This window comes from Pelodiscus sinensis, chromosome 4 (genome assembly GCF_049634645.1).
Source record: "Pelodiscus sinensis isolate JC-2024 chromosome 4, ASM4963464v1, whole genome shotgun sequence".
In the NCBI taxonomy this organism is placed as follows: domain Eukaryota; kingdom Metazoa; phylum Chordata; order Testudines; family Trionychidae; genus Pelodiscus; species Pelodiscus sinensis.
In genome coordinates, this window is record NC_134714.1 from 72,667,004 (window position 1) to 72,685,312 (window position 18,309).

An 18,309-nucleotide genomic window follows, 5' to 3' on the forward strand; every position below is an offset into this window, starting at 1 on the left:
TCATGTGAAAAGGGTAAAGTCGTTTCAAGAACCCCATTACTAGATTTAATGAGATCATATATCAAGTTTACTAAAAAAATGCAAAATTTAATGGTTTGAAGTAGAAACAATAGTAAGTAGGATTAAATTACTGTATTAGTTAATCAGTCCTTTGGTGAATCACATAAACTGATCTCCAATTGGGTTCAGCGAGGAAAGCTCCCCTTTACCATGTATTGTTACATAGCTGCTCAAGTGGATTGTGGGGTTCTCTTCTTCTCCTGGTAAATGTAGCACTGGCCACTTCCAGAGATCAGATACTTGAGTAGATGAACTATGGGTATGATCTTATGTTCCTACAGCACAATGTTTTTTTCCAGCACTGCAGGCAGTTGGATAATGCAGCAGGTATACTGGTTTGTTCCAGTGTGGTATTCCCTGAGGCAACCAGAGTGCAACCAAGCAAAAGACTCCATAGCATTATGTGAAATGAGGTGGCCTCAGAAATGAGTGCTTGTGCTGGTTCTAGCCCAACCCACAGTCCTTGGTTCAGTCACTGTGACTGCAGTAGGCATGGGATACTGGAATGTCCGAGTGTCCTAGCAAGAGGGGAACCAGTAAGGCTTTTCTGCTTTAGGGTGAAGCATGATACTGATCTGCCAGATGTAAATTGGATGAAAAGATTTGCTCTTCCATCTCATGGATCAGCCATCCCAGAGTCAACACTCCTAGCAAAGACAGCAGCAAGTTTGCTCATGAATGTCAATTATTCACCTAATCCCTATCTTGGGTATAGAGTCCATCTTGCTCATGTCAGCCGCTTGATGGCCTCAATCCACTGTGCTCGCTCTGCCTTCGAGCTGGCCTGGATGTAGTAATGAATGTCATTTTTAGTTATGATTTTGAAGAGGTTTCCTTGCACATTTCCCTTCACCCCTGCAGAGGAAGAGTGCAATAGGTTAGCAGAGCATGTAGAGAACTGGTTTGTGCAGGTGGAATCTGAATTTAGCATAACTAAAGTAGTAGTAGATCTTGATGTGTGAGTCCACTCCAAACAAATCCATTAATCCTTCTGTGCCTCAGTTTCTCTTGGGAATAATACAGATCTCCCTCCAGTGTTTTGTGGACTATCCAGTCAATGTTACACACTGTAAACTAGGGTTGTAAAACCCTGGTTAATCAATTAACTGGGTAAGTGTAAAGTCAACCTAATGTTTAACCAGTTAACTGACTAAGTGGGATCCAGGCTGGGGCCCGCTCCAGCCCAACTCGAGCAGACCCCAGCCCGCAAGGCTCCTACCTCTGCCTGCAGGATGCCTCTATCTGCAGCAGGCCCCCTGTGGAGCTGGAGCAGCCCCCTGCCCACAGTAGGTAGGGAGTTGCTCCAGCCCCCATAGGTTACTGGTGACTGGCTAACTTTTCACATCCCTACTGTGAAAACATAAAGCACTATATAAATAATGAATATTATTACTGGTGTTAGATACTGTGGTGACAGGTTCTTTAGAAATCCCTACAATAAATTAGATTTAATCTCTTATCTGCTCCTGCCCATTAACATGCTCCATTTACATGGGGTTATAGTCCCCATTCCCATCCTCAGTTTTCTTTTCAAAGGCTGCCTCATTACATCACTTATTATTACAATTATGTGTCTGTCACTGAGGTTGCAGAAGTCATGGATTCTGTGACTGTTCACAGCCTCAGTGACTTTTGCAGTGACTGATCCCAAAGCCGCCCAAGCAGCTGACTCCAGAGACTGACTGAGCAGTGTCCCCCAGAGCAGTGGTGCCCTGTAGCTCCCTCCAGCTAAAATTTTGTTGGGGTATTTATAGTAAAGATCTTGGACAGGTCAGAGGCTGTACATTTTTTGTTTATTGCCCATGACCTGTCCATGACTTTTGCTAAAAACAGCCATGACTAAATCACAGACTTACTTATTATTCAGGATGGTGAAAGGAAGGAGGGAAGCCACCTTTCAAGAGTCTGTCACCAGAAAGGATGTTCCCCATTTGAGACCCACATTTGCTGTCACACTAATTTTGTACTCATTTGCTTTCATACAATACATTATTTTGACAGCAGGAACATTGAAACACAAAGCTGAGGTTCCAGACAATGTTAAGCTAAACAAAAATCACCCTTAAATTACAGCTTTTTCCACTGTCATATTTAGTTTCCACTACGTTTGGACCTTGGCAAGTACAGAGGAAAGAGATGGAGACAGAGGGAGCATGGAAAAGATGGAATGTGAGATAAGGGATACCTCTGGATAATGCTTTTAACCTTATACTAGCAAAAAGGAATCACAGCCTTTACTATTGACTTTCTGGAGTATCAGCCAATGCCCTATTCCCTTCCCATGATTCATGTAAAGACCTGACAATGACCCAAGCAAAAATGGGAAAGAGTGAACTCTTGATGTTGATCTAAACAGTTCCCCGCAATCAGCTCAATGGTATTCGGACAGGTATCTTCAGTCCCTTATCCCTTTTCCCACGGGAGCATCATAACTGGTCTACTCACAGATTTGCACCACAATAACAAAAGGCATGAATTAAACTGATTCAATTATTTCAATGAAAATTTGGAAGTAGATCAGCCCTCAGTAATCAAAGCAGGTAGCCTAGAGGTTCATGCTTACCAGATGGGACTCCATTATCTTCCAGAGCTGAGACAAGGCAGCCACGGAGAGAAAACCCACCGACTGGTCTGTTTTCTTCCTTCAGAGAGAGAGGAAAATTAGGCTTAGTTGCATCACTACATTGCCTTTCTCATCTACATCTGTTTTCCTTAGTTTAGTAGTGGGAGGTTAATTACTTAAAGGGACAGAGTTAGCATAACAATCATATTTAAAACCAATACTCTTTTACCAACAGCTCACAACTATTAAAAATATTTCCTATTGATGCTACGTGTTCCTTTTATATTCTTCACTCAGTCAGGACAGTGAGACTTGATGAGTTTTGCTTCCAGAATCTCTTGTGCTATCCCAGAGCTGTGATGAGGTTTTGGTTTCTAGCATTTCAGGGGAGGGTTTCAATCAAAAGTTTGTTTTCTGGTCTCTTTAAATATTGCTAAAATATTTCTAGTCACATGCCATTTTGTATTGCACTGGGCTTCATTGCATCATAATTCACTTGGAGTATTGTTTATCCACAGACATAAGCTCTGCTATTCATTATACACATTTAGAACTGAGTAGCAGAAATTCCCATTAGTGCTCTGTGATCAGGCCCTGTTCAAGGTTACAATAAGGAGGACAAAAGAGTGGAAAAATCACAGAGGTGATGCAGCTTGAAGATGGGAAGGAGTCAGCCCAGAGAGAATGCAGTCCTGGGAACAAGAAGAACGCCAGAAGAGGCACAGCCCCAGAACAGGGTGTGTGAAAGAGGAATTGCAGAGGGGATATTGTACTGGAGGCAGACAAAGGAATCCCAAAAGACCTAAGTCATGAGGGAAAATGGAGTAGAAAAATGAACAAGGGATGTGGCCCCCAGGAAACTCCTCAGAGGCCCCAAAGGCATAAGTGGAGGAATTCAAGGCATGCATGGCCATGGAGAGGAAATGAAGAGGGTAATCCTAGAGCCCCATTTCCTATGTAGTTTACTTTACTACTGTTACAAATTTATAAGAGACATATACATAGATCTGGAGTCTGTGGTCAGCAGCTCATTGCTCACCTTTGTTGGATCATAGTAGTGCAGGAAAGCAGGGTCAGCCCTCAGAACAAACCGCCTCACCTTCCAGTTTTTCCTCTTGTGTCCCTGAGAAGTGAGAGAGAAGAACAATTAATTTTCTCACTGTCCATGTGGTTGCCCTGTATCAGTGGCATCTCCCCGTGAACATAAAACATAAATATAGTCATTCTGGGTCAAACCAAACATCTATCAATTTTCTGGCAGTGGCCAATGCCAGGTGCTCCAGAGGGAATTAATCATCAAGTGAGCCATTCTTTTTTGCTCATTCCCAGTTTCTGGCAAACAGATGCTAGGGACACCATCCCTGTCCATCCTGGCTAATAGCCATCGATGGATCTATCCTACATTAATTTATGTAGTTCTTTTTTGAATCCTGTTAGTCTGCCTTCACAACATCATCTGACAAAAAGAGTTCCACAAGTTGACTGTGAGTCGTGTGAAGAAATTAATTTGTTTGTTTTAAGCTTGATGCCTATTAACTGCATTTGGGGAGCCCTAATTCTTGCATTATGAGCACTTCCTTATCTATTTTCCCTTTACCAGTCAAGACTTCTGTAAAGTCCCAATTTTATTAATTTCTTCTCATACAGAAGCTGTACTATACCCCAACCACTGAACCTTTTCCAATTTCAATATATCTTTTTTGAGATGGAGTGACTACATCTCCAAACAGTTTTCAAGATGTGGACATACCATGGATTTATATAGAGGCAATATGATATTTTCTGTCTTATTATTGATCCCTTCCTTGATGATTTCCAATATTTTGTTTGCTTTTTTGACTGTCATTGCACATTGAGTGGATGTTTTCAGCGAACTATCCACAATGACTCCAAGATTTCTTTCTTGAGTGATAACAGCTAATTTAGATAATTTTATATGTATAGTCGGGATTATGTTTTCCAATGAGCATTACTCTGTATTTATCAACATTACATTTCATCTGCCATTTTGATGCACAGTCATTTAGTTTTGAGAAGCCCCTTTTGTAGCTCTTTGCAGACTGCTCAGGACTTAACTATCTTGAGCAGTTTTGTATCATCTGCAAATTTTTCCACATCACTGCTTACCTCTTTTTCAGATAATTTATGAATATGGTGAGCAGCACTGGTCCCAGTAAAGACCCCAAGGGGAAACCACTATTTAGCTCTCTCCATTCTGAAAAATGACCTTTTATACTGACCTTTTGTTTCCTATCTTTTAACCAGTTACTGATCCATGAGGGGAACTTCCCTCTTATCCCATGACAGATTACTTTAATTAGGGACCTTGTCAAAAGCTTTCTGGAAATCTAAGTACACTATAACCACTGGATTCTCCTTTTCCACAATGCTTGTTGACACCCTCAAAGAATTCTAGTAGATTGGTGAAGCATGATTCCTTTTACAAAAACTATTTTGATTCTTCCCCAACAATTATGTTCAACTTTATGTTCAGCTGACAGTTTTATTCTTTACTATAGTTTTTACCAGTTTTCCTGGTACTGAAGTCAAACTTAACAGCCTGTAACTGCAGGGATCACCTTTTCAAAAATTGGCATCACATTAGTTATCTTCCAGACATTTTGTACAGAAGCTGATTTAAATGATAGGTTATAGACTACAGTCAGTAGTTCTGCAATTTCACATATGAGTTCCTTCAGAACTCTTGGGTGAATAACATCTGGTCCTAGTGACTTAGTATTGTCTTATTTATCAATTTGTTCCAAAACCTCCTCTAATGACACCTCAATCTCATAGCACTGTAAATGTAACTGTGGCACTTCCTATGAAGAGCCAAAACTTTGCCTTTCAAGTACAGTCAGACAATGGTGGTAACAGTCCAAGTACAGAAGTCTTCCCTGAAATTGTGTCCTTCTGCTGAACCACAGTATGAACTTTCTTCCCCAAGACAGTGCACGGCTGCACATATCTACCTGTATTTAGCAATTTTACACCTATAGGGATATGCACACATTTCTTTTTTCTTTTAGGATAGACGCTACTACAGAATAATTTTAAAGGGAAAGAAGGGAAGAATCTAGGTGAATGTATTTAACTCTTGTCCCTTATCTTGGAGTCCTCAAATCTATTCACTCTGGGAGCCATGTAAACTAGTTTACCCGGCATAGTCAATTAAGCGGGGATTTAAATAATCCCCGCTTCATTAAAATAAACATGGCCACCACGCTCTGCCAACGATCAGCTAATCTGGTACAGTGCAGCAGACTAGACGCGGATCTGTTGGCTGGGGAAGCCTTTGCCGACCGATCCTGTAAACCTCGTTTCACAAGGCATAAGGGATCGGTCGGCAAAGGCTTCCCCAGCGACAGATCCGTGTCTACACTGCCGCGCTGTGCCGGATCAGCTGATCGTTGGCACAGCGTGGCGGCCATGTTTATTTTAATGAAGTGGGGATTATTTAAATCCCCGCTTTCATTGACTATGCTGGGTAAACTAGTTTAGATGGCTCCGTCGACGGAGCCATGTAGTCTAGGACATACCCTCTGAGTTCTCTGGGAATTCATGGGATTCCAGGCCCTTTTGGATTGCTTTACTCCTTCTTTCATGGTATGAATGAAAGCATGGTAGAAAGGAAGATGCATTTAATACCAGATCACCCACACTGACCAATGCTTCACCTACAACTCCAGAACATTTAACAGCAACACATGTAGTGGGATTCCTCTCACCAAACAGAGTGGGTGATCATTTTATGCTCTCAAACCTGCGGATTAACTGCAAGCTTGTTTCTAGCATGTAACATGAACGATGATTTACAAACTAAGAGCATGAGCCTGCAGACTGTTACTCTTTCCCACATAATTACCGGTACTCGCATTTGAAGTCAATGGGAGCAACTATATGGGCATGAATAATTGCTTGCATGAATAGGTGGTACACATACAGGATTACTTCACTCAGTACTGAAATGCCGCCATCTCAGTGAAGGGACAAAACAGCTCCTTAAAAGCACCACATGACAAATTAGTGTAGGCAATAGGGAAGAACAGTGCATCGCTTTGAAAGTGAATGTAATTATTCAGGATAGAATTTGGCTTTTGGACAGAACCCCTGTGCTGTTCAGGAAATTATTTTATAATCCTTAGTAACATCCCTCAGCAGTGAATTCCACAGCTCACTTATTTATATCAACAAATAGGCTCTCTTCTTATTTCCAACCTTGCTGTTTACTCTGTAGTATTCCTAACATGAAAGCTAATTCTGCTGGTCACATGAGAGGTTAGGACAGATAATGAGGAAGCATAGTGCCCCTCAGCATTTAATTTCACCTTCCATGAATTCCAGAGAACAACTCAAGGAATCATAGAGCTGGAAGACACCTCAGGAGGTCATTAAGTCCAGCACGCTGCCCAAAGCAGGACCAATCCCAACTAAATAGAATCATAGAATCATAGAGCTGGAAGAGACCTCAGGAGGTCATAAAAAAGTCCCTTTGCCTGACCAGAGACATGAATCCTGGGCCCTCTGATGCTCTACCAACTGAGCTAGCCAGGCTACAGTCAGTTTTCTCCTTAATGAGATGAGATGATCAAATGTCAATGTTTACCTGTTTTACTAAATATCCTTGTTTTATAATTGTTCCACTTAATTCAAGGATGTGAAGGCTCAGTTCTTCCTTGGAGCTGAGTTTCCTCTTGGAGCTTTCAGCCTACAAATGGAAAAAAGTGGTCACTGGAAAAGTTTAAGTTAAGTTGATGAATGTTAAACAGTATAGGCTGTGTCTAGACTGGCCAGTTTTTCCGGAAAATCAGCCGCTTTTCTGGAAAAACTTGCCAGCTGTCTACACTGGCCGCTTGAATTTCTGTAAAAGCACTGACTTCCTACTGTAAGAAATCAGTGCTTCTTGCAGAAATACTATTCTGCTCCCGTTCAGGCAAAAGTCCCTTTTGCGCAAAGCTTTTGCAAAAACTTTTCCGTTAAAAGCATTTCCGGAAAATCATGCCAATCTAGATTCAGCCTATACAGAAAAGCTTTGTACTGGTATCATCTTCTGCAGACCTGTCATTAAACACATTCTTTTCCCCAAAGATATAGCTTTCATTCCATATGCCTACAGAACATCTCATCAGTTGTAATGGTACAATGGAAAAATGAATAAACACAAAACATCACACAATAGTCCTGATTTTTAGCAGAACCTCAGGTTGCCCATCATTAATGCAAGCACAGTTAGCTCTAGGGACTTCAGCTGCACCCAGTTAGAGTCATAGATTCATTGGATATACTTCCAAAGCCAAAATTTAGTAATTCACATCTGAGGGAAGTAAAATCGTTGGAAGTATTAAAAAACCCAAAGCTTCTCATATTTAAATTGCCCTTCATTTTAGTTTTCACCTTTTATATATTTTATCATTTGGCATATGCAGTGTTCCCCCCAATCTCTTTACCAGACAAAAGGAAATCTGAGTCAGGAGGGGATGGGAGAGCCTACTGCTAGAAGCCACATTACTTACAAACATGTACAGTGCTGTGGAGTCATCTAGGAACTGCTCAGACAGATCACCATTGCGCATGGCTTCAGTGCTCCGGGCTCCAACAGGCTTGATGAAGTTTTCATCTATCAGCATGGAAGACAGTGTCCCAGCCTCATATCGAGAGGCAACAAAATTACTGGAGATCAGCCAGTCCACCAGTGCAGAACCTAGAAAAAGAAAAGCAACTCTCAGACAGAGACACACAAAATGCTTGCTTATCACAGAGACACACAGGCATAAATCCCTGCTAACTGGCCAATTCCAGCTTTATCAAAATGGTAAAGACATATCAATGTCAAGCATAAATAGGGTTCACCAAAGGTGCAGGGTTCTGCATTTGCTTTTCTCTTTCTACAGAGAGGATATAAAGTGGTAGTTGAGGAACTTTTCGAGGCCTGGCATAGATGGGAAAGTACACTATTTGCTATAATCTCTTGTATAAAAATGATCTGTTCTCACATAAGAATTCCAAAGTGGCTGCCTTTTCTCTGCAGCACAGTGTCCGGCTTTGGGAGGCTGATTGTTCAGAATGTATCTACCTGTAAAGCTTTCTTTGTATGTGTTGCCTTGTTCCGTGTTGGGGGTCAGTTTAATTCCATTACTGTTGTCATGCATTTTGTCCACTATGTGGCTATAAAAGAGCAAAAGAGAACAGTGTTAGGTGGATGAACAGACAGTCAAGCAGGGACTGTGTCATATAACCTAAAGCTACAATTGAGGAGAGTTGTTTCAAGGATGTTTCAAGAATGAGTTCTGCTACAATGCAGTGGAACATGAAGCACCTATAAACAGTATGTAGGGGAAATGGACTAATCATCCCATGTGAGGTCCCATAATGCAGATGTGTCACTCAACACCTTCCATTTCAGAGTATCCTAGGACTGGTTAGGAAATGTTTACACTTACTTGAGGCTGATGTTTGAGGGAAGTTTGAAGGAATTTTTCATTCTGTGAAGCTGCTGAACCTGGACTGGGTGGCCAGCATGAATGGCTCCAGTAATGTCCAAAGCCCAAGAGTCCCGCTCTTCTCTGGAGCAAGATTCAAGGAAATATTCTGTGTTGGTTTTTGTCTTCAGCTTAATGACTAGCTATGGACAGAATAGTAGAAAAGTAAGAGCATTTATCTAACATGCACAGAATGCTCACTCAATGCTCACTCAATAGATATCCCATCAGCCACATGAGGAACTTTGTCAGTCTCTGCAGGGAATAATGATATGTTTGTTGCCAGAAGGACAGTGGTCACAGCTCAGATCCAGGGTGGGGGTCAATTAGCTCTAAGTAATAGCTTTCTGCCCAGAGCCCAGTGTATTCAAGAAAGTAGATTGGCCAGAGATTATCCAGATAACACAAGAGTCTATGACTGGGAAGAGGATCTTTCACCCATGGTTCAAATCTGTTCTACATTATAGCTGAATGCCATTGCTATAATCATTCTCACAATGGATTTACTGAAATATAGACTCCGCAATATATATATATATTAGCACTGATATATATATAGTCTTAACACTGATTGCTGTCTGTCAGGGGAAGGTTGCATTGTTGCTGCTCACCTGTGGCTAGACATAGAGAGGACTTAATGCTCTAGAAACTTTCAACTTTCCATTGAAAGTGGAAGGCAGTTTGGGTGAAAGTGATCATGAAATCATAGAATTCACAATTCTAAGGTAGGGTAGAAGGGAGAACAGCAAAATAGAGACAATGGATTTAAGGAAGGCAGATTTTGGTAAGCTCAGAGAGCTGATAGGTAAGGTCCCATGGGAATCAGGACTGAGGAGAGTTGGCAGTTTTTCAAAGGGACATTGTTAAGGGCCCAAAAGCAAGCTATTCCACTGCATAGGAAAGATAGAAAATATGGCAAAAAACCGCCATGGCTTAACCACAAGATCTTGCATGATCTAAAAATAAAAAAGGAGTCCAATAAAAATAGAAAGTAGGACAAATTACAAAGGATGAATAGAGGCAAACAACACAGGAATGCAGGGGCAAGATTAGAAAGGCAAAGGCACAAAATGAGCTCAAACTAGCTATAGAAATAAAGGGAAACAAGAAGACTTTTTATAAATACATTAGAAGCAAGAGGAAGATCAAGGACAGGGTAGGCCCACTGCTCAGTGAGGAAACTTGGAAATAGCAGAGATGCTTAATGACTTCTTTGTTTCGGTCTTCACCGAGAAGTCTGATGAAGGAATGCCTAACATAGTGAATGCTAGTGGGAAGGAAGTAGGTTTAGAAGATAAAATAAAAAAAGAACAAGTTAAAAATCACTTAGAAAAGTTAGATGCCTGCAACTCACCAGGGCCTGATGAAATGCATCTTAGAATACTCAAGGAGCTGATAGAGGAGGTTTCTGAGCCTCTAGCTATCATCTTTGGAAAATCATAGGAGACAGGAGAGATTCCAGAAGACTGGAAAAGGGCAAATATAGTGCCCATCTATAAGAAGGGAAATAAGAACAATCCAGGAAACTACAGATCAGTTAGTTTAACTTCTGTGCCAGGGAAGATAATGGAGAAAGTAATTAAGGAAATCATCTGCAAACCCTTGGAAGGTGGTAAGGTGATAGAGAACAGCCAGCATGGATTGTAAAAAACAAATCATGTCAAATCATGAACAAATCTGATAGCTTTCTTTGATAGGATAACGAGTCTTGTGGATAAGGGAGAAGCGGTGGATGTGGTATACCTAGACTTTAGTAAGGCATTTGATACGGTCTCGCATGATATTCTTATCAATAACCTAGGCAAATACAACTTAGATGGGGCTACTATAAGGTGAGTGCATAACTGGCTGGATAACCATACTCAGAAAGTAGTTATTAATGGTTCTTAATCCTGCTGGAAAGGTATAACAAGTGGCGTTCCACAGGGGTCTGTTTTGGGACTGGCTCTGTTCAATATCTTCATCAATGATTTAGATATTGGCATTGAAAGTACGCTTATTAAGTTTGCAGATGATATCAAGTTAGGAGGAGTTGCAACTGCTTTGGAGGATAAGGTCATAGTTCAAAATGATCTGGACAAACTGGAGAAATGGTCTGAGGTAAACAGGATGAAGTTTAATAAAGACAAATGCAAAGTGCTCCACTTAGGAAGGAACAATCAGTTTCACACATACAGAATGGGAAGCTACTGTCTAGGAAAGAGTACTGAAGAAAGGGATCTAGGGGTTATAGTGGACCACAAGCTAAATATGAGTCAACAGTGTGATTCTGTTGCAAAAAAAGCAAACATGATTCTGAGATGCATTAACAGGTGTGTTGTGAGCAAGACACGAGAAGTCATTCTTCTGCTCTACTCTGTGCTGGTTAGGCCTCAGTTGGAGTATTGTATCCAGTTCTGGGCACCGCATTTCAATAAAGATATGGAGAAATTGCAGAGGGTCCAGAAAAGAGCAACAAGAATGATTAAAGGTCTAAAGAACATGACCTATGAAGGAAGGCTGAAAGAATTGGGTTTATTTAGTTTGGAAAAGAGAAGATTGAGGGGGTCATGATAGCAGTTTTCAGGTATCTAAAAGGGTGTCATAAGGAGGAGGGAGAAAACTTGTTCATCTTGGCCGCTGAAGATAGAAGCAGCAGCAATGGGTTTAAACTGCAGCAAGGGAGGTTTAGGTTAGACGTTAGGAAAAAGTTCTTAATTGTCAGGGTGGTTAAACACTGGAATAAATTGCCCAGGGAAGTTGTGGAATCTCCATCTCTGGAGATATTTAAATGTAGGTTAGATAAATGTCTATCCGGGATGGTCTAGACAGTGGTCCTGTCATGAGGGCAGGGAACTGGACTCGATGACCTTTCGAGGTCCGTTCCAGTCCTAATTTTCTATGATTCTATGAACAGAATCAAATTCTTATTAGATAATAAATAAAAGGAAGTGGCACACTGAGGTGGCTATTGGCCAAGATTCTCATTTCAGAGAAGGCAAAAAACAAAAACCCCACAAAACCCACAGCTAGAGCTTAAATGCTACCATCAGGGAAAAAGAGGGAAACATATTTCTTCCTGTTTCTCACCCTCCTCATTTACAGTTCTGTTCGTATCTTTCTTGCTGTGCCTGCAGGGCTGCTACATTTTCATCCATATCCAATTTTCCCCTCCAGTGTGTGTGTGTGTGTGTGTGTGTGTGTGTGTGTGTGTGTGTGTGTGTGTGTAATATGATTGTACCTGTGAGCTGGAGTGTTCAGCGAAAAACAACCAGGCTGTGTCTAGACTGGCAAGTTTTTCTGGAAAATCAGCTGCTTTTCCGGAAAAACTTGCCAGCTGCCTACACTGGCCGCTTGAATTTCCGGAAAAGCACTGACAATCTCATGTAAGATCATCAGTGCTTTTCCGAAAATACTATGCTGCTCCCGTTCGGGCAAAATTCTTTTTCTGAAAGACTTTTGCGCAAAAGGGCCTGTGTAGACAGCACAGTACTGTTTTCCGCAAAAAAGCCACGATCGCAAAAATGGCGATAGGAGCTTTTTTGCGGAAAAGCGCGTCTAGATTGGCCACGGATGCTTTTCCGCAAAAAGTGCTTGTGCGGAAAAGCATCCTGCCAGTCTAGACACACTTTTCTGAAAATGCTTTTAACGGAAAAGTTTTCCGTTAAAAGCATTTTTGGAAAATCATGCCAGTAGCCCCAGACGTGGAAATCATCAGAGACAGAATAAGGAAATCCAGTAGCAACACTTACTTTGACCTGGCCTTATTGGCTGAAAGGCTAATCAGCATCAGCTGTTCCAGTTCTAGAGAGGCATGCAGAGAAAGAGATTGAGGAAGTCAAGGGAATTAAGACAGAGAAACACAAGGAAGGGAATGAAGGAGAAACAAGGAATAAAAAAGTCATTGCAAAGGAAAACAATGGTTATAATATTTCCAGACATACCTGTCTGTTCTCATATTCCAGGCATGGGCAAGTGATAACGCAACCATCCAAAATTATCCTGCCCTTAGGAGAATGCTCCTTCCTGCCTCCATTAAGTTTATAATACAGCAGCTTGTCCTGTAGCAGAACAAACCATCTTGCTTTCCAATTATGGACAATATGCCCCTGTAGCAAAAGAAAGTTCCTAGGTTATTTTAAAGACAAGCTTCAAGGAGTATTTCTCATCTGCCTACCACTCTTTTGCACAGAAATTTGGTAACACTCTTATTATTGTTATATGCAGACATATTTTAGGAGTTTCATTTTAATGAGGGTTATGTATGTTGTTATAATGCAATTAATAAATCTGGAGAGAGACTGCAATAGACTTCCTTCAAGTAGACCATTACCTGGAATTTGAGAAATGCCCAAAATCATTTAACCAAAGCTTTGCTAAGAAGCCCTTAATGCATGCTGGGAACTTTTGTTTTCTGAACTGGACATCTTTTGAGAACATTCAAGGCTGCATTTCTTATGAGTTAGATTGCTTGGATTCCACACAAATCTGGAAAAAGCTGCTAGTGGTAGCTGGGATAGTTTCAAAGACTAAAGACAGTATAAATCTCAAAGTGATCTGAAATCATAAGAGCTTTCTTTTGTTTTTGTCAGATTTGTTGTTTGCCTTGTGCGCAGCCCTTTCTCCCATCAAGAGGAAACAAACAGGAAATGTATCCATTTACCACTACCAAGCTACAAAATGGCAAGCTAACATACATCCTCTGCTTTTATAGAATCATTGGACAAAAAAGATGCAATGTTTTGCTCTTTCCCAAGCATGGCAAAAGCTTGAAGCAGATGAGTGACTCAGAGGACTCTGCAGGCGAGTCTGGAGTGTTGGGAACAGGGAGATGGATAGGATTTACTCTATTGTAAGTCCAAGGGCTTTTCTTCCCTATGCAGTGGATGAGTGTTGCAGAGATTGATTCACTAGTGGATGATTTATCTCATCTACCTTAAATGCAATAAATTGATCTCTTAGCACTCTCCTGTCAACTCCGGTACTCCACCAAGTTGGGAAGACTAGCTGGAGTCAATGAAACAACAGCTCCTGCTGACCTTACTGCATAGACAACACTGTGGTAAGTAGATCAACTTCAGCAATGCTATTTGCGTAGGTTAGATGAATGTGACATGAGGGGGTTTAGTGTAGACAAGGCTTGAATTGAAGTCAATGGGAGTTCAGAGTGCTTAGCACCTCCAAGGATCAAGCCTGCCTGCAGCAGTAGGGCCTGGCTGTGGTTTGATGAGTACATTTCAGCTTAACTCTCTTGTTTACATTCCCATAATGCTAATTGGTGCTTAGTCATAACAGACCAGCTGCTCATCTTCAGTGACTAAACTGCTCACAATGCTGCCATTTCCTGTGCATCCCTTTCATCCCAACTCCGCTGCTAAACTGCCAAAAGCTCCTGGGCTACAGTGCTAGGATACAAACAAAAACCTTTGTGAGCCAGTAGTGTGCATAATAGGCATTTTAAAGCTGGTTTTAAAGGAGAATTTGCCCAGAGGAGTGGCACAGACAAATCTGATCTTGTCTTCTGGTGGCAGTTCCAAGTTTATGGTGCAGTGGAGCTGACTTTACATGTTTCATAGGAGATGAAAGTATGTTGTAAAGTATGTGAAGCACCCAGCTAGTGGAGGCTTCACCATCTTAAAAAAGGCAAGTAAGGCAGAGATAGGAGAATGTAGAAAGTCCAGTCACTGCAGGAATCAAGGGTCATTAATTTATTAGGAGTTGGCAGGAACCTTAACAATTTCTATAACAACTGGTGTAATGTGGTTCTCTTTAACCTGACTAAACCTGAAGACATCTCGGAATGCTAAGCAAAAAATTTAATTGGCTGGATCACTCGTCGGTTTTGTTCCCTCTTTCTTCACTCCATTTTTTTCTCCTCCCTCCCTCTCCCTCTCTCCCCATGATTTTCCGCAAATGCTTTTAACGGAAAAGATTTTCCGTTAAAAGCATTTGCAGAAAAGAGCATCTAGATTTGCACGGACTCTTTTCCACAAAAGCACTTTTTGTGGAAAAGCGTCCGTGCCAATCTAGACGCGGTTTTGCGCAAGAAAGCCCCGATCGCCATTTTCACCAGTCTAGACACAGCCATTCTGTCTGTCTTTTTTTTAGTGCCTATAGATTCCCTCAGCTACTTTTCTTCTAGTAAACATTATCCATTCTGGCTGTTTTCTTTTATCCCCCTTAAGTGAGTCAGTCTCTCTCGTTTGTTTATTTTCCCATGTCTCTTACATGGCTTTGCCTTATGTTTATTCTTAGTCCTTCACTCCTGTTTTCCTCTCTTCACCTTTATGAACCACTACCTTTCTCCATTCCATTTTCCCCACTAAGTATCTTGTTCACTTCTCTTGATCCCTGTTCCTTCAATCTCCTCTCTCTCTTCTTCTTAGTATTCCTTCCTCTTTTTCGCTCCTTCCCTTCGCCTTTCCATCTGTTGCCGTTAGATCTTCCTAACCCTTTCACTTTTACATTACCATTGGACCCAAGAGGTTCTCCACCCACTCCCTCCCCTGCTAATACCAAAATCACTGCTACACCCAATCAGGCAGTGCTTAATTTATAATGAAAGAGATTATGGGACTCAAGCAATTTTTTTGCATTCATAACTGATGCAGCAAGTCTTGAGTTGCTGGGGCCAGAGTCTAAACATGGCAGGGTTCAGCCCTGGTACAAATTAATCACTTGAACTTAGGGCAGACTCACTGCTACTCTGATGTATTTGTGCTTCCTGGGTAGAGCTGAATGAAAATTAGAATTTCCATCCAGTAGGAAATTGTGCTATTTCAGCATTTATTTTTGTTCCACATAGAACAAGAAGGTGAAATATTAATTGAAATAAAACTTTTCAAGATTCCCAAAATTAGTGTTTCATTTTAGTTTCTTGAACTGACCAATTCAACTTTCAACTGTGTTCCCCTAGGATGGCTCTTGTTCAGTTCATCTGATACTCTCATTCTCCCCTTTGAATAAGGATGCGTGGCTGAAAAACCCTATCACAATAGCAGCCACATCACACCCATGAAACACAACACTCCTCCAAGGGCAGCTTCATTGTAAGATGGGCAATGTAAACTGGCCAGCGATTCTATCTCAAAGAAGAGAACGGGGTCTGAACCATAACTCCCATCATGCACTACACCTTACTCAGGCAATTCATTTTTATGTTGAAATGACTCAATGAAATTTTGGGGGGCAGTTTTACAATCTGAAATATTCCAGTTCAGGTCAACCCTCCACCCCCATAGTGAAATATTTAATTTAAACATTTTCCAACAAAGGGAGAGCTCTGCTGCTTAGTGTTCTCAAGAGGAACTAGAACCAGGGGGGTTAACTCTATAAATACATCCACCTTAGACAAAAGTTCTTACAGGTACTGTCCTATCACAACCTAGGTCCCCGTCCCTGCCAGCTCTTTAAATAGATCCCTGTTGGCTCTTGCTACAGTACAGCCAGCTCTTGCCGGAGCTGTGCACCGGGGCACATCCCCCTACTTTCACCTCTGGAAGTAATAGTCAGTTATAAAAGTCAAGTCAGTCTAAAAAGGTCAGTTTTAAAAGAACTGTAATTATGGAAGAAACCAATTCCTGTCCTGTGTTCTTACCCGTTTAATGAGGAATCCCTCCTTTAATACTCCACTCATATCCTGCGTCCTGGTAGCCATGTAGGAAGCCTCTGTGTGCGCGCGCGTTGGGAAGCAATTAAGAAGTTCCAGCCTTTCCCTCTGCATGACGTTTTTAAAGAGGACTGATTTCTCCTCCCTTTCCTGCCCTGCCTTTCCCTTCCCTTCTAATTATGCTTGTGACACAATAGTTAAACATTGAGTTGGCACAACACCTGCCCTCAGGGACATGCAGAGCAGTGAAAGTTCAAAAAGATTGCAGTGCTGATTACATAGAACTCCCTATGGTAGAGACGCACCCAAATGGTGACTCAGCCACAAAATGATATGAAATAGCCATTCTGTGGGCAGAGAGTTGGGAAGGAGAGGTGTAAAAGATAAAATATTCAATCTATCAAGAGTCCAGAGTGTTCAGTATGTGGTATAAATTTTCTCCTCACAAAGAGGTATAGGATTACGAGAGACTGATGGATTGAAGTAATATCTTTTTCTAGACTAACATCAATTAAAGATATTGTCTCTCACTTCTGGTTTCTCTCATTTCCTGGGATCAGCAGTGCAAATAACTGTAGGGATCCTGAACAACTGGATACCTTAAAGGACAAGATATTCTTGCCATATTTTAGGCTTAGAGTGACCTCTAAAGACATAGGCCAAAACTATCAAAATTGGCTACCTAAAGTTAGGCTTCCAAATCCAATTTTAAGCAACTTAATTAATGACCTGCTAGTTAGTAGTGCTGTGACTCAAACCCATCTCCCCTGCTCAAAAAGCATGACATCTACTGAAGTTTCAACAAAATACAGGACTATGTAGCACTTTAAAGACTAACAAGATGGTTTATTTTAATTAAAATTGTATCCTTTGGTATATATGGTTGTGACTATTTTCTTCCACTATTTGATCTGAGGAAGTGGGTCTGGCCCACGAAAGCTCATCACCTAATAAACCATCTTGTTAGTCTTTAAAGTGCTACATAGTCCTGTATTTTGTTTCAGCTACACCAGACTAACACGGCTACATTTCTATCACTGAAGTTTCAAGTTGCTTATCATTTCTGAAATTAAGGCTCTATCTAGGGGTACCTAAATATAGACTTAGACTAACTTTAGGCACTAATTTTTAAAAATCTTGGCCATGATGCATCCACTTTTTTAAGCTTTATTCAAATAAGTATCAGTCAATAAATTTGAATCAGGGAAGGCAGTTTTTTTTTTTTAAAGTAGTGTATTTTCTTGTATGCCTTTTTCTAGATCACAGAGGAAATTAAAATCAGTCTTTGTACACTGATAACATAGAACACAATAAAGGAGCAACAATGCTTTTGCCTTCATGTTGCTGTCCCAGAGTGAGAGTCACACGCTGAGAAATCTCACCAACTGCTATACATTTCTACAGATCAAACTATTACACAATGAGAAAAAGGAAATTCAGTGGAAGTTGAGCACCTAAATCCTTTGGTCTCAGCCCATTGTGAAGTTTGATTTTGGATCAAGAGATTCCAAATGCAACAAATACTGGACTAACGTGTACATTTAAAAGCATGAACGGGGCAGAAAACAGATATCTGCAAATGGAAAATGGCAAAGGTGATATTGAGGCAAGAGAGAGCT

The 18,309-nt window shown here is 41.0% G+C and overlaps 1 protein-coding gene across 2 annotated transcripts; it reads right to left on the reverse strand.

Annotated features, from left to right (window-relative positions):
* Nucleotides 1-88: 88 nt before the first annotated feature.
* Nucleotides 89-16,820, reverse strand: PLEK2 (pleckstrin 2). Of its 2 annotated transcripts, XM_006113404.3 has the most exons (9): nt 16,679-16,820; nt 13,026-13,190; nt 9,064-9,245; nt 8,697-8,788; nt 8,137-8,324; nt 7,230-7,331; nt 3,663-3,746; nt 2,624-2,702; nt 91-915 (listed from the first exon to the last, which is right to left on the reverse strand). In XM_006113404.3, the coding sequence occupies exons 1-9, from the start codon at nt 16,802-16,804 to the stop codon at nt 788-790; spliced, it is 1,146 nt and encodes a 381-aa protein (XP_006113466.2). In that variant the 5' UTR covers nt 16,805-16,820; the 3' UTR covers nt 91-787. The 2 variants fall into 2 exon arrangements, with proteins under 2 accessions (XP_075783515.1, XP_006113466.2); XM_075927400.1 differs by lacking the exon at nt 13,026-13,190 and having other exon boundaries at nt 89-915; nt 16,679-16,819.
* Nucleotides 16,821-18,309: the final 1,489 nt, after the last annotated feature.

Coding starts and splice junctions, on each gene's coding strand:
- PLEK2 (XM_006113404.3), bottom strand. CDS start 16,804: ATGCAGAGGGAAAGGCTGGAACTTCTTAATTGCTTCCCAACGCGCGCG. Junction 7,332..8,136: donor CCACAGCACTGTACATGTTT/GTAAGTAATGTG, acceptor TTCCATTTGTAG/GCTGAAAGCTCCAAGAGGAA. Junction 2,703..3,662: donor ACTACTATGATCCAACAAAG/GTGAGCAATGAG, acceptor CTCTCTCTGAAG/GAAGAAAACAGACCAGTCGG.